General features: G+C 38.6%; 3 protein-coding genes and 1 long non-coding RNA gene across 4 annotated transcripts; 1 reads left to right on the forward strand and 3 right to left on the reverse strand.

Moving 5' to 3' along the window:
* Positions 1-3,857: 3,857 nt before the first annotated feature.
* LOC113344699 (delta-1-pyrroline-5-carboxylate synthase-like) lies at positions 3,858-10,196 on the forward strand. Its single transcript, XM_026588627.1, has 20 exons — positions 3,858-4,144; positions 4,586-4,657; positions 4,778-4,881; positions 5,017-5,119; positions 5,212-5,373; positions 5,642-5,919; positions 6,036-6,186; positions 6,340-6,504; positions 6,645-6,722; positions 6,832-6,921; positions 7,904-7,990; positions 8,126-8,212; positions 8,302-8,398; positions 8,492-8,595; positions 8,711-8,786; positions 8,903-9,053; positions 9,139-9,207; positions 9,359-9,425; positions 9,515-9,585; positions 9,810-10,196. Exons 1-20 carry the CDS (start codon positions 4,094-4,096, stop codon positions 9,889-9,891), a joined length of 2,145 nt encoding a protein of 714 aa, XP_026444412.1. The 5' UTR covers positions 3,858-4,093; the 3' UTR covers positions 9,892-10,196.
* A 104-nt stretch (positions 10,197-10,300) lies between these two features.
* LOC113344651 (ribosomal protein S4, mitochondrial-like) lies at positions 10,301-12,210 on the reverse strand. Its single transcript, XM_026588578.1, has 3 exons — positions 11,933-12,210; positions 11,508-11,563; positions 10,301-10,877 (listed from the first exon to the last, which is right to left on the reverse strand). Exons 1-3 carry the CDS (start codon positions 12,185-12,187, stop codon positions 10,532-10,534), a joined length of 657 nt encoding a protein of 218 aa, XP_026444363.1. The 5' UTR covers positions 12,188-12,210; the 3' UTR covers positions 10,301-10,531.
* A 3,915-nt stretch (positions 12,211-16,125) lies between these two features.
* LOC113344531 lies at positions 16,126-18,121 on the reverse strand. The gene is made up of 3 exons (XR_003357858.1): positions 17,910-18,121; positions 16,837-17,555; positions 16,126-16,677 (listed from the first exon to the last, which is right to left on the reverse strand). It is a non-coding gene; the product is annotated as an uncharacterized LOC113344531 (long non-coding RNA).
* A 224-nt stretch (positions 18,122-18,345) lies between these two features.
* Positions 18,346-19,742, reverse strand: LOC113344530 (uncharacterized protein At2g39795, mitochondrial-like). Its single transcript, XM_026588478.1, has 3 exons — positions 19,402-19,742; positions 18,861-19,231; positions 18,346-18,760 (listed from the first exon to the last, which is right to left on the reverse strand). Exons 1-3 carry the CDS (start codon positions 19,687-19,689, stop codon positions 18,601-18,603), a joined length of 819 nt encoding a protein of 272 aa, XP_026444263.1. The 5' UTR covers positions 19,690-19,742; the 3' UTR covers positions 18,346-18,600.
* Positions 19,743-20,135: the final 393 nt, after the last annotated feature.

Genomic DNA, 20,135 nt, shown 5'->3' on the forward strand with positions numbered 1-20,135 from the left:
GGATTCCCAAAATCGTGCCAACATGCTAACGGCATGCCAAACATGCCAAAACAAGCATGTCAGGTGCACATGCCAAACGCGCCACTTACCGGGACAGCATGCCAAAACTTGCTAACCCAATCTCCGTGCGTGACCAACTTCACAACGGACTTCAATTTGGCTAGCCTAAACCCTAGGCGCAGCCATGCTCTAGTAGCGGTGGAAGAAACCCTAATATTTAATCGTGGCACAAAACTATGCCACCTCGGACCCGCAATATGCCACAAGCCGTACAGACTTAGGAAACCCTAAAAAAGACGCCACACCATAGCCACCCGTGGAAATATTTGATCATGTGGATGTTTCTACATGGTGGCTTTTATATGACTCCTCCGGCATGACTCTGGCATCGTTTGTATAAAACACCATGTCATGGCCTCCTACCGCATGTTACATGCCATATATGCTAATTAGGGTTTCGACATGCCAAACCCTAATTTAGGCAAAGTTGCGGCGCCAACCAAACCAAAAAATGTCCACAAAACATGGGGATCTATGTGTCCATTGAACCTGATGTTTCCACACCACGTTTGAGTCTAACACCAATGTTCCAAAATTCAGTGGTCATGGATACGTCAGGCGCCACTTGCACCATCGTGTCGCTGGCATGCACAAATAATGTCAGCCATTCCACCTTGTCACTGGCATGCACGAACTATGCCAGCCATGCCGCAATGCCGCTGGCATGCACTAAAGGCGCCATTGTGCTATTATCAGGCGCCAACACAAGGTAGCCATAATCAACGACTACCCTTCCTCATGAGATGCAATCTAATCCATCCAAGTTTTCCACCGAACTGACAGACTCGTGACAACTTTTAGGTGACCAGCCACCTAAGTCTAGTGTCCATGGATACGCCAGGAGCCACTTGCACCATCGTGCCGCTGGCATGCACAAATAATGTCAGCCATTCCACCTTGTCACTGGCATGCACAAACTATGCCGGCCATGCCGCAATGCCGCTGGCATGCACTAAAGACGTCATTATTCCACTATCAGGCGCCAACAAAAGGTAGCTATAATCAACAGCTACTCTTCCTCATGAGATGCAATCTCAGCCATCCAAATTCACCACCAAGCTGGCAGGCTTGTGGAAAGTTTTGGGCAACCAGCCGCCTAAATCTAGTGTCCATGGATACTTCAGGCGCCACTTGCACCACCATGTCACTGACATGCACTAGCCATGCCAGCCATGCCGCACTACCACTGGCATACACCAAAACGCCAGTGTGCCATTATCAGGCGCCAACACAAGGTAGCCATAATCAACGGCTGCCCTTCCTCATGAGATGTGATCTCAGCCATCGAAGTTTGCCACCGAACTGACAAACTTGTGGCAAGTTTTAGGCGACCAGCCAAGACGAGCCTAATAGCATCACATGCTATTTTCCTACGACAAGCCTCTTGATCTTAACTTGCCACACATAACAAAGTGCTACATGTTTTTCACAAAAACACTCTAGACATCGAACATGTCACAAATTGGGGGATACTCATCAGGGTATTGGTCAGGCGGTTTACAGCTTGCGGGTGCAATACGCCTGTTACAAGAAAGTGTCATAAAGTGGGGCGTTTAGTAATGGAAAGAAGTAATGGTGTAAACGGATCCTTCATTATGGAAGCATAATTACTGATGTTACACATTACTCCACTCTTCCACCACTCAATCGTTTTCCACTTCTTACGAAGCCAGGGTACGTTTTATTACGACTTGTATAAATAGGTTTCACTTATTTCCACCAGAAAAAAAGTTTTGATCGGAGAACAACATAGTATCCAGAAATCACCTGGCAGATTTCCATTCTGCTGAATAGTTCTAATTTCTGATACAAGTAATGAACAACCACACCTTTAGGATCAACGATTCTGGTCTCAACACTTTTTTCGCTTCCCTCCCTAAGACCAACCCTTCTCCTTCACTTTGTGACCGAAACAAGCCTGGAACGACCATTTCTTTCTTTAGGCCAGGATTGTACAGATTGATATCTCGAATCAAAAGTACTCCCGTGCAGTACATTGTTTAGGGTTTAGACTCGTTTCTCATCCACACACCCGAATTTATCAAAACCAGCAGAAACAGTTTATCACCCTCAAACAATAGGTGAAGAGTAGGTTAGCCATTTCCACACTTTAGGACACCCTTATGAGTATAGGGTAGACATTCCTATCACAAAATAGTCCCCTTCTATTTTTGAGTAGTCCTCAGAAAACGGTTCTTAAGGAATGGGGCCAATGGGCTATTTGGAAAGATGCATGCATAATTATTTTTGAAAATGTTGGATCCAATATAATGTTGTTTATACAAAGATGATACACGTACCGAAGCAGTGCACTGTGATGTGCATTGTGATCAGATCCAAGGGCCATTAGGGCATCCCTGAGGGAGATTTGCAGGGAGGTGGGGTTAAGGGTGGGGTCCACCACCTTTTTTTTTCTCTCACACCAAACATCACGGTGCATTGCTGCGGTACACTAAACATTTCTGTTGTTTATATGGGTAATGCACCTGCTTTGGCTGAAAATTGAATGTTAGACCTAATGTACATGACTCTAACACCATTTTGTATTTACAGGTTCAGAACTGTGATATTTCAGATTGCGACTATGTTATGATTAATATTGATACGTGTTAGAGCATTGCTCGGTCGAACTCGCATGCGTTGCTATCTCAAGCATGTTTGTCAATTTTAGTGATCAAAACTATAATTCTGGATTTCTAGCCTATTTGTAGATGTCTCGGACTAGGACATAGATTGTGTAGTTGAGCATTATACTTCACATCGTTCATCATTTGAAGACGAATAATTACTAAGGGGAGCTTGTGGAACTTCATCGACAAAAGGTATGTGGAGACTGAAACTCATCTATCACTTGGAAAGTGCATTTCTACTGTATTTCATATATTGAGACATAAGTCTTGTTATGATATAGTTTTCTGTTATACACATTTGAGATTTTGAGATGAGTTTAACTCGCTTACATATTTCTCGGAATATATGTTGGCTAGCTTTCACTTCGACCAAGTTCATCTTACATTCTTGACGAAAGTCAGAATATGATCATATGAAAATTGTCGAGTAACATCTTACATGGTTTGTGTGATATAATCATTTGGTGAAGACTTGGAACGTTTTATTATGATAATTTCAATAACTTGAAAATCGGTTTGATGCTAATAGTATGTGAAAATGACTATTGTCATCCTCTAAGAAAGTTTCAATGATTGAAATAAAGAGTTCAGAATCAAGTAACCATATTTGGATATAAACATAGTGTGTTAATAACATTTGTGTGCAAGTCCAAAACCGGGAACCTGAAGTATGCGTACCCGTACGCGTACCGGCGGTTGCTGATGTCTGGGCAAGTATGTGTACCCGTACGCATACTGGTGGAAAGTTCACCTCCATAAATTTCTGCTGATTTTTGTACCACAAGTTTGGTCACCTTGAATTTTTATGACTAGTTATATAAAATAAAATATATTAGTAGAAAACTATTTCCACGAGTGAGACTAAATTTTCTACGTAGTGAATACTTAGTTTCGGCGAACTAAGCCATGTCTTACCAACATTGCAGATATGTATTTCCACAACCCTGACTTAGCTCCTAGTTGAAATCTGACCATATTTTTTGGTATTTGGTCTTTGGTTTTGATCGTACCACTGCAGTTGCTCTAAGCAACCAAATCTACCCAAAAAGTTCGTCAGATGCGTGATTCACCACGTGCATCTCACGTGAGATACACAACCTAGTTCACCAGGACCAGGTAAAACAGACACTTTGAAACTGAGTTTGTGTTTGTGTGTCAAAATCAAATCACTGGGTTTTGGATGGATAGTTAGTAGCAGCCCTCTCTTTGGTTCTTAGTCTTCTTTCATTGAAACGTCAACGTCTTCTCTGTTATCTTAAAACACAACAACGAAGGGTTTCTGTCTCTGTGATTGAAACTGTATCTCTTAAACTCTTCTTCTCCCTCTGTTTATAGAGCTGCTCAGGAGGAGGAGGTCACGTCGGAGAAACACAACTCCTCATTCTGATTGAACCGCAGCAACAATGGATCCAACTCGAGCTTTTGTCAAAGACGTTAAGCGCGTTGTTGTCAAGGTACCTCCTTTTCAGTCATGCAACCTAATCATTCGATTTTGATTTTAATTTTGTTTTTGATTAATAAATGTAATCTTCAATGTCAAAGCTGAGGCAATGAAAATCAAATTTCACGATTACATAGATTTTCATTAAATACATGATTTCTAGCTAAAACCCTTGTCTTTAAATGTGAAAAGTTTCAATCTTTCAATCCATGTTAGTGAGATTTTGATTACTATGTATGAAATTGGATGGTGGGTTACTGGAAGTTTGATTTTTTTTTTTTAATTGGCCATATGGGAGGCAATTGCCCCCGCCGCCTATGCTTGCTTCGGTCCTATGTGCTAGTAGGTTATGAATTGAATAGCGTTAATTGAACCCACGGCCTATGCATTATTGATTTTTGTGTCCCAATGAGAAAATGTTGTTGCTGATTTTGTTTATTGTGTGAATACGAAGGTTGGAACGGCTGTTGTTACACGAGCTGATGGAAGATTAGCATTAGGTAGACTTGGAGCACTTTGCGAACAGGTATGATTGAGTATCATTCTTTTGTTTTCCAGTTTAGGAGGGTTTGCGCAGTTTTTGTATTCATTCGCTCTATGATTGAAGCCTATTGAAGTTTACGGTTTGTGGGTGTAACGATTGCAGCTTAAAGACTTGAATACTCGAGGATTCGAGGTAATATTAGTAACTTCAGGTGCTGTTGGTGTTGGCCGCCAAAGGCTAAGATACAGGAAACTTCTAAACAGCAGGTGATTACTTCTCTTAGTAGCTTTTTTTTTGGGAAATATTCTACTGCATTAAGTCACCTTTTGGAACTTCTGCTGCAATAGACAGTTCCAGTGTATCAGGAAGTATTGGGACTCATACATTATTCTGTTTTGCAGCTTTGCTGATCTCCAAAAACCACAAGCAGAACTTGATGGAAAGGAGTGTGCAGCTGTTGGACAAAGTGGACTGATGTCTCTCTATGATGCGCTCTTTACTCAGGTGTGTCATCAATCTGTGACTACATTTGAGACCTTGAATTGTAGTTTTTATGATTTCAGATACTTAAACTTAAAGAGTAATCTGTCATGCAGCTAGATGTGACTTCATCTCAGCTCCTTGTGACTGATCGAGATTTTGGCGATATCAACTTCAGAATGCAACTTTGTGAGACTGTCAAGTCATTGTTAAAATTTCACGTGATTCCTATTTTTAATGAGAATGATGCTATCAGTACCAGGAAGGCTCCTTACGAGGTGTGGTGCTCTTGACGTTCGCCTTCTACGTCTGTATTTAGACGGTTAATTTGTTATGAATATGACAATAGTTTTACAGACAAAGTCAATGCTGAGTATGCATGCCTATTTAGCTGATAAATTGAGCAGATTATACATGTATACTTTCTTGTTCGATATACATTTAAAAACTCGCAACTATTTACATAATCCAAATTTGTGTTCGTTATTTTGAACCTATGATTCTGATACTTTGTCATCGTCATTTTGTCAATACGCGTTGTTTCAGGACTCTTCTGGTATATTTTGGGATAATGACAGCTTGGCAGCTCTATTAGCTTTAGAACTAAAAGCCGACCTTCTTATTCTGTTGAGTGATGTAGACGGATTATACGATGGCCCTCCTAGTGAGCCACAATCAAAGTTAATCCGTACTTACATAAAAGAAAAGCATCAAGGAGAAGTTACATTTGGTGACAAATCCAGGGTAGGTAGAGGAGGTATGACAGCTAAAGTAAAAGCGGCTGTATATGCAGCTTCTGCGGGCGTACCTGTCATTATTACCAGGTATCCAACAGTTGAGCTTTTTTGTTACAAGTTCAGTATCATGAATAACTACTTTTCTTTATATTAATTTGCAAATGCATACCCGATTGAGCTTTCCTTTTTTTTCCCGGCTGAAGTGGTTATGCTACTGACAACATCATAAAAGTTGTCCAAGGAGAGCACATAGGCACCCTTTTTCACAAGGATGCACATTTATGGGCCCCCGTTAAAGAAGTTGATTCACGAGATATGGCAGTTGCAGCAAGGGAGTGTTCTAGACGACTTCAGGTAACACTTTTATTCGCTTAAATGGGGATGGAGTTGTAGCTTCTCTTCTTTTGCATTTAGATCACTTTGTGCCATGAATACTTGAATTGTATGGTCGAATTTGTTGTTTGTTCCATGACTAATTTCGAAAAAAAATGATAAAAATGCTCACAGGCCCTTCCTTCAGAAGATCGAAAGAAAATTCTGTTGCAAGTAGCTGATGCCTTGGAAGCAAATGAAAGCTTGATCCAAGAAGAAAATGATGCTGATGTTGCTGCAGCAAAGAAGGCTGGATATGACAAGGCACTCATATCTCGCTTGGCTCTAAAGCCTGGGAAGGCAAGGCTCCTTAACTGTTAGCATTTTAATTTTAATTCTGTATAAATAAAATCCTTTCAATTTTCATTTTGAGAGTTTGACTCTCAATGCTATTAAGAACCAAATTCCAAAATTTGAATCTGTCGCGTTGTGTTCCACAGATTTCAAGTCTGGCTAAATCTGTTCGCGTACTAGCAGACATGGAAGAACCAATTGGTCGGGTTTTGGCAAGAACTGAGGTAACTACAGTGAGATGTGTGGATATGTTTTTTTCTCTCTTTGAACTTTAATTTCCCCTACATGCTAATCATTGATCGCTGACTTCGCTTAAAATGTATAACGATCTAGGTTGCAGACGGTCTTATCTTGGAGAAGACATCTTCCCCATTGGGTGTTCTTCTGATTGTGTTCGAGTCTCGACCTGATGCACTAGTTCAGGTATATTCCAATAATTTGATTTTAGGTTTGGTGTTTGCTAGTCATTGACTTGGGGTGTTCTGGCCATCATATATCTATAACTTTATAGGAGTTATGCATAAATTGCAAAACTGTCCATCAATTTCCTAATATACTATGTTACAAGGACGCGGACACGGTGTCAATGTGTCGTGTCCAATACGTTACCTTGACACGACAACTTGAAAAACTAGGAAACGGGGGCACGGATAGTGAGCATAGAAAAATACTTAAGTATATGTATATGACTAATAAAAAAGGCATTAGAAATACAAACTCCATTGATATTTCTACGTATCTCCATCATCTCATAGATATAGCTGTAGTGTGGGAGGATATCAACATTTTTGCTAAAAAAATCTAATGGAGATCAGTGGTTAGTTTCGGGAGTGTCTCTATTTTTATTACTAAAGAAAGAACTCCTTATTGAAGCTAAGAGAGTATGTTTTACTAAAGATAAGGTTCTTATACAAGTTAGAATGAAGAAAACATTTTCTTTCCTAATATAAATATGTAAAACATCTATGGGTGAAGTGTTTTTCTTATCCATAAATATTTTTATTTTATTAAATATTTTATTCTTGTCTTTGTGATTGAGCTGTGTCCTGTGTGTCGGACACGAGTGTCCGTTTGTCGAGTGTCGACATGGCGTATTTTTTATTTATGGAGTGTCCTTGTAACACAGCTAATATATCTTTAGTCTTATAGAGTTCTGACTCTGCATGTACCCTTAACTGGTTCTTATTGTGTTTAAAGTTCAATTTTCTATTACTTAAAACTTAAGATCTCAACTGACATTCTCAAGTGGTTGAATTGCTTAAAAAGAAAAATAAATTTGGTAACTTTCCTAGTACTTCGGAGATAATTCACGGCATAATCAAGAATTTTCATTTTTGAATTTTGATGTCAGAAATAAAATTTTGTTATGGTTTACTAATGCTTGCTATTCTATGATATTCAATAGATAGCTTCATTAGCAATTCGAAGTGGTAATGGTCTTTTGCTGAAAGGAGGGAAAGAAGCTAAGCGGTCGAATGCAGTTCTGCACAAGGTTGGGATTTCTTGAGATCTCCCCCGTTGGATCATATCTTCCTAACTACCAAAGACCAAAACCCTTTTTCCAGTAGCATATCATCCTAACTACATCATGTCTTATTCTGTCAAATGATGATTCATGCATTTACAGGTTATCACTGAGGCTATCCCAGAATCTGTTGGATCAAGGCTTATCGGACTTGTGACTTCAAGAGAGGAAATTCCCGATCTCCTTAAGGTGTGTATTTAGATCGAAAGAGTGCATAGTTACGCATATGGCTATCTTTCATTTATTGATTATTACCTCCACTTGCACATGTGTTGTAGCTTGATGATGTAATTGATCTTGTGATCCCAAGAGGCAGCAATAAACTTGTTTCCCAAATTAAAGAATCAACGAAGATTCCTGTTCTTGGCCATGCTGGTAAGCTAATCATCATTTTATAGTCATCTCTTAGTTTTCTGCTAGAAGAAGCCATCTCTTGGTTGTAATACGGTTTTGTCTTTCTCTTCTCAGATGGAATTTGTCATGTTTATGTTGACAAGTCGGCAAATCTTGATATGGCAAAGCGTGTTGTCCTAGATGCAAAGATAGACTATCCTGCAGCTTGCAATGCTATGGTGATTCCTGGTTCTATGTGGCATCTTAGATATCTCGGCTTTCACTTTTTATATAGTAAGCACTTTATGCCGTGCAAGCGAAAGCCACTAAGCTGTTTGCTTCTGCTTTTTTCAGGAAACACTTCTTGTGCATAAAGATTTGTTAACATCTGGTAGTCTTAATGAGCTTGTTGGAGAGCTACGTACAGCTGGTAAACCTCCGTGATACATAGTGTAACTTCAAATCATTCACCGAGTTTGAATAAATGAAAAAAACAAATCCATATTCATCAGCAGAAGTTCATTAATGTTTGAGCATCCAATGCAGGTATTACCTTATATGGTGGACCAAAAGTGAGTACTTCATTGAAACTTATGGAGACACGCACATTTCATCATGAATACAACTCCATGGCTTGCACGATTGAAATTGTGGATGACATATATGCAGCCATTGACCATATACATTGTCATGGAAGGCATGCTAACATCTCTTTTGCTCCCTCTCTCTTTTTTCTAAAACGAAGAATCGAAGGTTATTTACCATATCTCCTCTTTTTGCAGTGCACATACCGACTGTATTGTTACAGAAGACCGTGAAGTTGCAGAAATATTCCTACATCAAGTTGACAGGTATGTGTATGTTTCTTTGGTTACTCTGCACTCAAATTTTGTGGCCTGGTGACTTGCCCTTTTCTGAAGCACCCTTCTCAGTCTTCTTACTGTATCTCCCTAAGCTTTAATGAATGGAAAAATGTATGATATACGTTTTATTTTTCACCAGTGCTGCGGTCTTTCACAATGTGAGTACAAGGTTTTGTGATGGAGCTCGTTTTGGACTTGGTGCAGAGGTAGGATTCTTTTAAGTCCAGTGTCATACATCATTTAGCTTAACATTTCATGTCTCACGATTGCTGATTTTCTGTTGACACATGAGCAGGTCGGAATAAGTACAAGTCGGATTCATGCTCGGGGTCCTGTTGGAGTCGAGGGACTGCTAACCACACGATGGTATGTGTTTCCCTTGAATTTGTTTGTTGGGCCTAATTGTCTCAGTTCTACCAAGAAATTAGACTCCTGTTTTTCTAATTCGCCAATTACTCATTTGTTGGTGTTTTTAAATGACCAAGGGGCCAAATATATCAGCAACTACGACAACTGGGACATCGCTCCTGTTTTTGTCGGTGAATTTTGTGTTCCTTACGTCTGACAACTTGATTTCTTTCGCCTTACAGGATTATGAGAGGGAATGGACAAGTGGTTGATGGTGATAAAGGGGTTGTGTATACCCACAAGACTCTTCCTCTGCAAGCGTAAATATCTGTGATCTGTGGAAGGTAAAAATCAAATAATCACTGCGACTTCTGGCGTCCAGTATCTTGCACAACTGGGTACTTGACATGGCAAATGTAATCCTTCCAGCTCAAAGCTGGCTAGGAAAGCTTTCATTTGATTTCTTTGTAATGTACAAGCAATTCAGGCTGATTTTCATGTATGCTTGGAGGAATAACAATGTTGCCGAGAACTAGTTTCAAGTTTTTAGTTCCTGAATAAAAATTTTGTTACAATTTGTTGCAAGAAACATTATTCATTTTTAGTAATAACGCTTTATTCTGGGCAAAGAAAGACCTATAAACTCTGGTAACAGAAATTCCGGCATGAGCGAATGCCAAATTTGCCGGTCCTCCGGCTAATTCAGGAACAGGTACTGGTAAAAAGAAGTGAGTTCTTCAATTACAGGCATATCGTTAACAGATAACTAGGAATACTAGTACTGTCAAAATGTATCATTTATTCTGGTACACGCCTGAGCAGGCCTAGCTGTGCAGAAAGAAAAGAAAGCTCACAAACACCGACTGTTCTTCAAAAATTTCATAAAATTTCTTTCGCCTTTGATTCAACAATAAATAGAGATTACATTCAAAAGAAGTCACTGACAATGTAACAACTAACAACATCATGGTTTAGCTTGATGAACCCCTAGAAGATTAAGATCTTTCTTGCTTATGCCGTGAGGGATGTGATCTATGTTAGGTCCATAAAATACGACAGCTTTTAGTGTTCTGTAATTCACCTCGCAGTAATGAGTCGGTAGGTTGATCTTTTTGATACTTCTCTTCCTACTATACTTATAAGGGGATCCAGAGAATTGAGTCGAATTTCTGTACAGTTCCGCAACCCTGCCGATTGCTTTATTCAAATTAGGACTCCTTGTTCGATTCAATGTAGGACTTCTTGATCGGACCATGCTACCTCGGTTTTTCTCGTTAAATGCTTGTTGCACACTTATCTCATCCAAATCCCTTCAACACAGAAGCAATAAAAAACAATGTTACAAGATATAGAGAATGCAAAAACACCAATGTTGGTGAAAAAACAGGGAACAGAGTACACACCAGAACTATTACAGCAAATATTAGAACATTATTTCTAAGGAATCATTAAGGGACTGGGTGAAGAGGTGAGTGAGAGCCAATAAACCCTGCGCCGCAAGGGTATGACAAAACCGTAGTTGGTGATAATCGTACTGCCCTAAAGTGATGTACGCATGGCTTAGGCAGTGTATGTTAGAGCTAATCAGCCACAACATTGACAACAAAAGAAACTTGGAAGTCTCAATGGCAACACAGCCAACACTAGCCCAATATTCAGATGTAGACAACCAGGCAACATAATCTTAAGGAAAACAGGACGCAGTTGCGGTGCTGTTCCACTGAAAATAGAGATACGATGGACACTGCCATGAGTTTCTGTTTAGAAATGAAGATGACCGACTGACATCATGCTTTTATATGCTACTGCAACATCAAGAGTTGTGCAGTAATACTGGCATTACATCTTTCGATAGACAGCAACAGACATTTGCTTGCAAAACTGTAATTTACTTGATAAGCAAGATATCATTCCAAAGTTAAGAATCGAATGCAACTTACTCAATGTCAGGTCTTTCAGAAGCACTCTGCTCCAGAGAAGCATTTAGCCCCTCGGCCTACCAAAAAACAAATAAAGACATCACAGATTTTAGCATTTCATCTTAGTTATACCGGAACATTTTAGTTGAAGACAAAGGGAAACTTCAATCAAATATTGAGTGATATAACATCAGTTTCAGTAAGATTTATTTTTTTGTTGTCTATAACGTGTTTGATAAAATGCTTGTAAGAAAACAATCTCCTCCTTCATAAAATTCAATTAGCAAGGACCCCTAGTCTCATGTTCTGTATATCTTGTGCCGAATCGAAGAAACGAATTCTTTTTTACTGAATCGAATCTGGGCATGTAAAATGTGAAACCCTAGAATCTGTGAATTTAATAACATCGCATTATGAGGAAAAAAAGGAAATAAAAGAAAACCCACCTTAAGACAACCAACCATATTGAGATCACCATCATCACCACCTTGTCCTCCTCCTTCATTAGAAGACACAGAAGAGAAGAAATAAAGATTTGGAATTGAAACCCTTGGAAACAATACATCACCACTATTACTGCTGCTGATGTTCTTCAAAGGGGTAGTTGTGAAGACTGCAGAGCTGTAATTTCTTGTTAATGGGGTTATTGAAGGTTGAGCAGCAGCAGCCTTCTTGATGATGATTCTACTCAAAGTCGCCATTTTTGATACAGAACAAATCTCACTCTTTTCCATCCTTCTTCTTGTTTATATAGGGTTTTTCTTTTTACTGAAAATAACTGGGCTTGTTACCGGATCAGGCCCGTAACATATCGGGAGGTTGTCATACCACCTCAGTTTGAGGGAAAATGATACTTTTATTATTCAATCGTGCCTATTTCCGTGAGATGGGAGTATAATAATCAGACTAGGTGTTATGTCCGTGCGCACGGGCCTGATGTTTTTGCAAAGAAAAGTATGTATTGGTTCTGATTTTTTTTGGGATTTGATAACAACACTGCTATTCAACTCCCTATTCTCCTCCCTAAAATCTAAATTCCACATTAGGAGAATGATGAACCCTACCTGAACCTGAATACGAATCGCGATATAGATGTGAGACTTAGATTATAGGGAGGTGGAAAATAAGTAATAGGACCCACATTGGATCTAGTCCGTCCATTCCCCTATCAGGACATTTTGGCATATAAATTGTTGGTAAATGTATCTTCAAGCCTCGTTGTCAGAAAGCACATACCACCACTTTGTTGTTTTCTTTTTTCTAGAAGCATTTGTAATACTTTCCATCCAAATATGTAAATTGAAATCTGTAGTATGATTTTTTTGCCTCACTCTGTTCTTTTTTTTTTCTTTTCGAAAACATCTCCCCATCAAACAGTTGTCTCGTAACATATATTAAGGCCTTCCACACATAAACTATCCTGTCACCAACACACTACTAAATCTTTATGTTTTTTTTTATCATGATGATATTCTGTGTAAGGAAACACCATCCAGCATCTATGTTCGTGCTCTGCCTGCTCCCTCTCCTCGCGCTACTCATGTTGCTGTCGCAAGAATGTCGTCGAAGAAGGGAGAAAGCTCTGGATCTTCAGGACCATCTAATGCTCTCCCTGCTGGAGTAGTTTCAAATGGTTCTTCCAGACCTACTGCCTTCTCAGTTAGTTTGAAGCCAGTTGGTGCGCTTGGAAACGGAGGTTCTACTATTTCTGCCCCTGCTATGTCATCTGTTTTTCCTTCAGTCTCTTCTTTAACTATTAAAGAACATGTCATTAAGGTCATACCTTCTGCTCCGATTTCTCCTAGTACTGGCAACAATAGCTTCACTCTATCTCCCTTTGATAACCTCACTTATGCACCGGATGGTCTTATCCATGATAGGAAAGGAAAGAGGCCTAGAATTACTTTTGAATCGGAATCCATTAGTACTACTTCTTTTTCTTCATCTGCCTCAATGAAGTCACTTGCTCATTGGCCTGCTTTTGGTTCTTTGCCTCAGTTTAAAAATCCTCCCTCAGATACCTCTTTCGGTGTGGGTAGTTTAGGAGTCACATCTAGTATTGGTTTTCCTGAGACATGTTTTATGGACTACTTCTTGTACCTCATTTTCACAAGCTGTATTTACTTCTTCTGGTCTGGCTTTTAATGTTGCCTGTGAAATGAACTACTTATCTGAAATATTTATGATTGCAAACCTAGAATATGACTTTGGAAACCCAAATAATCAGATCTGTGATCTTAAGGAGGATGTTATTCTTGAGCCAATGTCGTTATCTATGCTTCCACCGGAACCAGTTGCTGCTGAAGATGAATTTGACAAAGATATCGATCTCATGATGATGGACCCTCTTGCTATGGATGCTGACTCCTCCTCAGCTCATAACCTTGTAAGTTCTCATTTATATCCTGTGATATTTTGCTCTTTTATTTTAGTTTTGCTGACATCCACTATTTTATTCCTCTCTAGTTGCTTCTTTTTATTTGCTTGTTGTTCTTGCTCTTTTTTTTCCTTTTAAGCCCTCCTAGTTAATCATGAAATTTTGAAGTTGGAATATGAATGATTGTTGTTCAGATAAAAGAGGGCTACATATCTCTAGTTTATTTAGAAAATTTCATTTTGATGTTATTTGTCTTATTGAAACTATGGTAGATAGTGACATTGTGAAAAAGTATAGTCATCACCTTCCTTTTGACTCGTGGTTTTTCATTCCCCCAAATGGAAAATCGGGTGGTCTAGCGCTGGGTTTTTTTTGAGAAGTCTAATATTGAGGTTATTCATTCGTCGCTTAACATGATCCATATAGTTTGTGATATTACTCCAAAAATAAAAACTGTCTGGTTTCTTTTGTTTATGGTTCTCTGAATATTGTTGGTATGATGGCGCAATGGAATGTATTAGAGGGTATTAGTGATGGTGTTCACAGACTATGGATGTTGTCAGGAGATTTTAATTTTATTATGCATGACTCTGAAAAACAAGGTGGTATTGTGGCTAACTCTCTAGTGCCCAATTTCATTAGAGAAAAGATGATAGATCTTAACTTTAATCAAATATTTTCTTTTGGAAACCCGTTTACCTAGAGTGATAGAAGGTTTAAAAATCCTGCTGAGTTACTCTTTGAAAAGCTTGATAGACGATTTATGAATGATAAATGGGTGCCCCTTCTGTCTCAGACTAGAGTCACAAATTTGGGTAGGGTCTACTCAGACCACAGTCCTATCTTTGCTAATTGTTTTCATTTTGAAAAAAAGTATCACATCCCCTACAAATTTTTCAAGTGCTGGCAACTGAGTCCTGATTTTAAAAATGTCTTGTCCTCCTCCTGGTCTAAGAGAGTTAAGAGTTCTCCTAGTTTTGTTGTAGATGGAAAACTCCGAAATGTTAGAACTGATCTTAGCAGATGGAATGCCAATTCTTTTGGTCACATTAAAAATACTATATCTAAACTCAACGCCGAAATAGAAAAGCTCCAATCTTTACCATTTACTTCAGCCATTGGTAATTTTATCATAAATTACTCAAAGCAGCTTGACTTCTGGTATGAGATTGAAAACTCTTTCTACAAGAAAAAGTCTAGGATTAATTACTTTATCCATTATGATAAGAACACTCAGTTCTTTCATAACTCTGTTAAGCTCAGAAATATGTATAATAATATCCATACAGTTAAGGATGAACAAGGTAATTGGTTGGAGTCTAGAGGTCAAATTGCTGCTCTGTTTGAAGCACACTTTAAAAAGGTTTATCATTCTCCTCAACCTTGCTCTGCTGATATACAAGAAGTTTTAAAAGATGTTCAGCCAATCATTTCAAATGAAGTAAACCAATCTCTTGTGGCTATCCCTTCTCCGGAGAAAATCTTATCTACCATCAAGAATATGGAGCCATGGAACTCTCCTGGTCCAGATGGATTCCCCACAGGTTTTTTCCGCGACAAATTGGATATTGTTTCTGTTCAGGTAATTGAGCACATTCAAAACTAAATTCTTGCTGAAACAGTTGAACTATAATTTTATAGCCTTGATTCCAAAAGTTTTCAATCCTTCCTCGCCTAATGATTTTAGGCCTATAAGTTTGGCAAACTCAGTTTATAAAATTATTTCTAAGATTTTAACAAATAGACTCAAACCTCTTCTAGATACTCTTATTTCCCCCTTTCAGTAGGCTTTTATGTCTAATAGGAAAATTCAGGATAACATTATAATAAGTCATGAGATTCTACACTCTTCTAAAAGAATGTAAAGAAGAGCCAAAAAAAGGTTATATGGCTATTAAGCTTGATCTGTCGAAAGCTTTCGACAGATTAGAATGGACATTTATCATTGTTGTTTTCCAAAAACTGGACTTTTCAAATGATTGGTGTCAACCGATGCTTCAATGCATCAGTACTGTCTCTTATTCGATTCTTATTAACGGTTCTCCGGGAGAAGTATTCTCTCCTTGTAGAGGAATCAGACAAGGAGACTGTCTTTCTCCCTATATTTTCATCATTTGTATGGAAGTCCCGTCCCTATATTTTCATCCTTTGTATGGAAGTCATGTCCCAGATATTATTAAAAGCGGAATCGGATAAGGAGTAACAAAAAAATAAACCCTTTTTCATGAAAATAAATAAATAAATACTAACATTTGTCTATATATGTCCATGAATCCTATTTTTTTGTATTATTACGGTTTTAATTATCTAAAATAAACCTTTTTTCATAAATAAAACAGATTTTGGATGCAGCTTACATCATGACACTCATGGGAAACCTCCATAGTCAAACAAGGAGTAACAATATCAAATACCGCACCAAAAAAAGATGGTTGTTGTGTGGTGTTTTGACAGCCAAATTGCTGATAGTAATTCCATCTGCATCACCCATAACATCAAATTCCAAAGTTGGTCTGTGTTTTGCAACACTCACAACCAAATCAACATACTGCGAACCACTATTTTCTTCCTTCTCCTCGTCTTGGTCTGCTTCTTGGTCGTCTTGATCTTCCTCCTCTTCAGCATAATCACTAGAGAGATTAGGCATGTGAACTGGGAATTTGACCTCCTCACCCTGATACTCCCTAATCAATGTTACAAAATCCCCCCTGCATTATCCTCGATCTTGAAAGAAACCTCTCTTGGTCACAGACATTGTAGGCTCTAATCTTTTGGCTGCACAGACCATCCAAAGTTGGCAAGTTTCAGTCGATGCTGCAATAAAAAGAAGGATAGAAACAAAATGTCATCCACCGTCTATGTACGCATAAATAACTGGCAACTGAGCAACGTTAGCAGAAGAAAAAATTCTCAATAAATAAAGGATTTATAAGAAAAAAGGAGTGCAAACAAAGAAGGAGCCAAGTAGTAAACCTCCAAACACAAAGAGCAAACACGAGAAAATACAGACCCCGACCAGGCTAAACGAAAGCAAAGACCCCAGCCAAAGGAATAAGAAGATACCAAACCAAGGAGGGTCAAAGAACAATTCTTTCCACCTAGCAATTACATCACAGACAAGGTATCAGACATACACGAAGAATGTCTTGCCCATTGAAAAACTTTCAACTCAACCTCATCATCCGCCTTTCTCTCCTTGTTATTGAAGGTCATAGCATTACACTCCCATGGGACCCACGAAATAGCAGCAGCGAAATGGCTTCTCACTTCCTTACCACGAGCCGAAAAACAAGAGGTTGACCAGTTCTTGGTAAGCTCCATAGTGGTGACCGTAAGGTTGATTTTCCTGTTGGCTTCCAAGCAGAAAAGGCACCAGATTTGTTGGGCTAAGGTGCACTCAGAAAGAAATGGGCTTACGAAGGCAGCAAATGTTGAGAATTTGGCTACCACTGGTAGTTACTAAAGCTGAATTCCTACACTCCAGTGTTGGGAGTCTATCTAACACACAGTGCCACAAGAATAAACCAACCTTATGGGCCAAATCACTCGACCAAATCTTCCGAGGGAAAGTTTGCAGTGAGCATTATGAGTTCTAACCGAGAAGACACCAAATCATCCTCTTCTGGATAGAATACTATCGAGTCTAACTGAGAGCTGAAATGTTGAAACTATGTCAAAAGATCTAATTGGTCCTGAGCAAAAAAGAAAAAAAATTGAATTGATCAAACTTCAGTAATCTTGAGCCAATGATCTACTCATTTGCATATACTACTAACTTCTAGAAATTCATGTACAAGCACTCAATGAACAATCAAGATGATTCACATCCTTAACAATTATGCCACAAGATTTTAAAATATGACAACCATCTGAAATACTGCATTGTTTTCAAATAAAGACAATAAGCTTCTTCTGCTCTTTATCTCTGAATCAGAAAGATCACCTTTCACCATATGCTAATTTAACCTATCTCATTAGAAACCCATGCTTGATCTGTATGCAGCAACTGTATAGGTTAAAAGGATTTAGAGATATCAAAAGATTACCTCATGATCAAGCAACGAATTATCTGGCTTGACATCTCTATGAATGATATGCTTCTCATGGCAGTATGACAATTCTTCTGCAGGGCTTGCAATGTACTACACTTCGATCAAAACGAAACAGAACCCAAAAAACATAATCAGCAAAGTAATTTAGTAACGTAAACAACCCCAAGAAAAACAACAAGAAAATACTGAAATCAAAATTCATGGGTCTTTACTTACAGTAGCAGCTTGTTTCTCAGACAAATGACCAGTTTTACGAAGTAAACAATAGAGTTCACCATCAGCAGCATATTCAAGAATCAAGAAAATCCTTATATCATCACCAAACCAATGAGAGAGATAAGAAGATGAAGAAAACTAACAAGAAAAGAAGACGCATCTTGTTTGCCAAAAGAAAAATAAAGTAAAGAGGACATCAGTAAACGCAACCAAGTTACCAAGCTAAACCACACATTGCCAAAGCCAAAGAAAAGACATGCAGAATATTGTTTCCAGAATTTCAAATTCTAAAATTGATCACTAGTTTACTCAGTAAAACTTACTGGTTAACAACATTCATAAAATGGGAAATCAAATATTTGGAGCTACCTACAAATCCATAAAACATTCATTTGTGAACACACAATCTGTTTTCCTAACCCTGCGCAAGAGTATTTAACCTTCAAAAGCTCTTGAGCTCGAGCAACATCTAGTTGGCAATGAAATTCTTCAAGTTCTTCAACCACGCAGTGTATTCCTTATGCTCTTTCTTAACCATGTAGTCATGTAAGAAATTGGCAATGCTTGGTTTAATCCCTCTGACTTCCAAATATGTGTGGAAAGCTTCCTGCAGTTCCGCATCCAAACTCCTTCAAAACAAAACGCAACAAAAGACCAACATCAATAGATAACTCCAAAAACCAATAGCAAGAAATATAATAACCAAAACTCAAAATGAATTCAACTTACGAGAACTCAGGTCCTTCGTAAGCAACATCCTCATCCGAAACATTTGGATTCTTGACGGCCAAATTGTTGATTGTAATTTCATCTGCCTCAACCATAACATCGAATTCCAAAGTTGGACCGGTTTTTTTCGTAACAGTTACAACCATATCAACAGGATGAGAACCACCTTCTTCTTCCTCCTCCTCACCACCTTGATTTGCTTCTTGGTCGTCTTGGTCTTCCTCCTCACCCTCTTCATAATCACCAGAGAGATCAGGTTTGAACACAGTGATTTTGATCTCCTCACCTTGATAGTTCCTAGTCAGTGTAATAGTTTCAGCTCCATCATTATCCACAATCTTGAATGGAAACACACTTGGTGCCTCACCAACCTATTGAGAACACACATACAGACAGTAATCTTGTTCAATTGATGAAGACAAGGGCAACCAAATTAATCTCTTACTATGAAATCACAATTAAAGTAACTAATGGCAAAATTAACACAAACCCATTACAGAAATTCATAAAACAAACTTTCCAAATTTAGAAGAAAAAAAACCTCAAAATCTCCAGCTTCCTCCTCAGCATCAACGATTTCAGAATCAATAACTCTGAGAAGAGTGTCATCGGAATCTGGTTTCTTCTTAGCTAGAGCAGAGAACTGACGATGAGTTGGAATTGAAGTTGTTCTAAATAGATTACTATTGCTGGTGACAGTTTTAATGGCGGTGCTGGTCTTCAATGGGGTAGTGAAGATGGTAGAGGTGTAGTTTCTACAAGAAGTTCTGGTTGCTAGCGGGATTACTGAAGATGCGGCTTTATTCATCATTCTACTCAAAGTCGCCATTTTTGCCGAGGGTTTCTCAGAAATCTCGATGTTTTAGGGTTTTAGAAGGAGGAGAAGTAGTTTTATTGAATTGGGAATTTGAGTTTTCTTGCTCGACACCTCTCGGCCCAAAAGCCCATATGTCTTACTGGGTCCGTATCTACCTGAGAAGACGGCCCTTCACCCATTAGCGGAAGATTTTTTTTCCTATGCTAGAATTTTTTTGTTTATTTATACTTTGAGTACGTGTGTGCATAGAATCCGGAACCGCGGATTTCATCCACAACCGTCGGCAAAAATACGGTAAAAACCAATCTATAAGGGTATTTGGAGCGGACGCAGGTGAATTTTCAAATCCGCAAAGTTTAACGGTTTGGTTACCAATTTTTTGCTCGGTGTCTAAAATAGAACCCTGAGTTGGCCAGTGTACCCTTGGATAAACCTCATTAACTGTCTTGGCTACTGAC

This window comes from Papaver somniferum, unplaced genomic scaffold, assembly GCF_003573695.1.
Source record: "Papaver somniferum cultivar HN1 unplaced genomic scaffold, ASM357369v1 unplaced-scaffold_79, whole genome shotgun sequence".
NCBI classification, from domain to species: domain Eukaryota; kingdom Viridiplantae; phylum Streptophyta; class Magnoliopsida; order Ranunculales; family Papaveraceae; genus Papaver; species Papaver somniferum.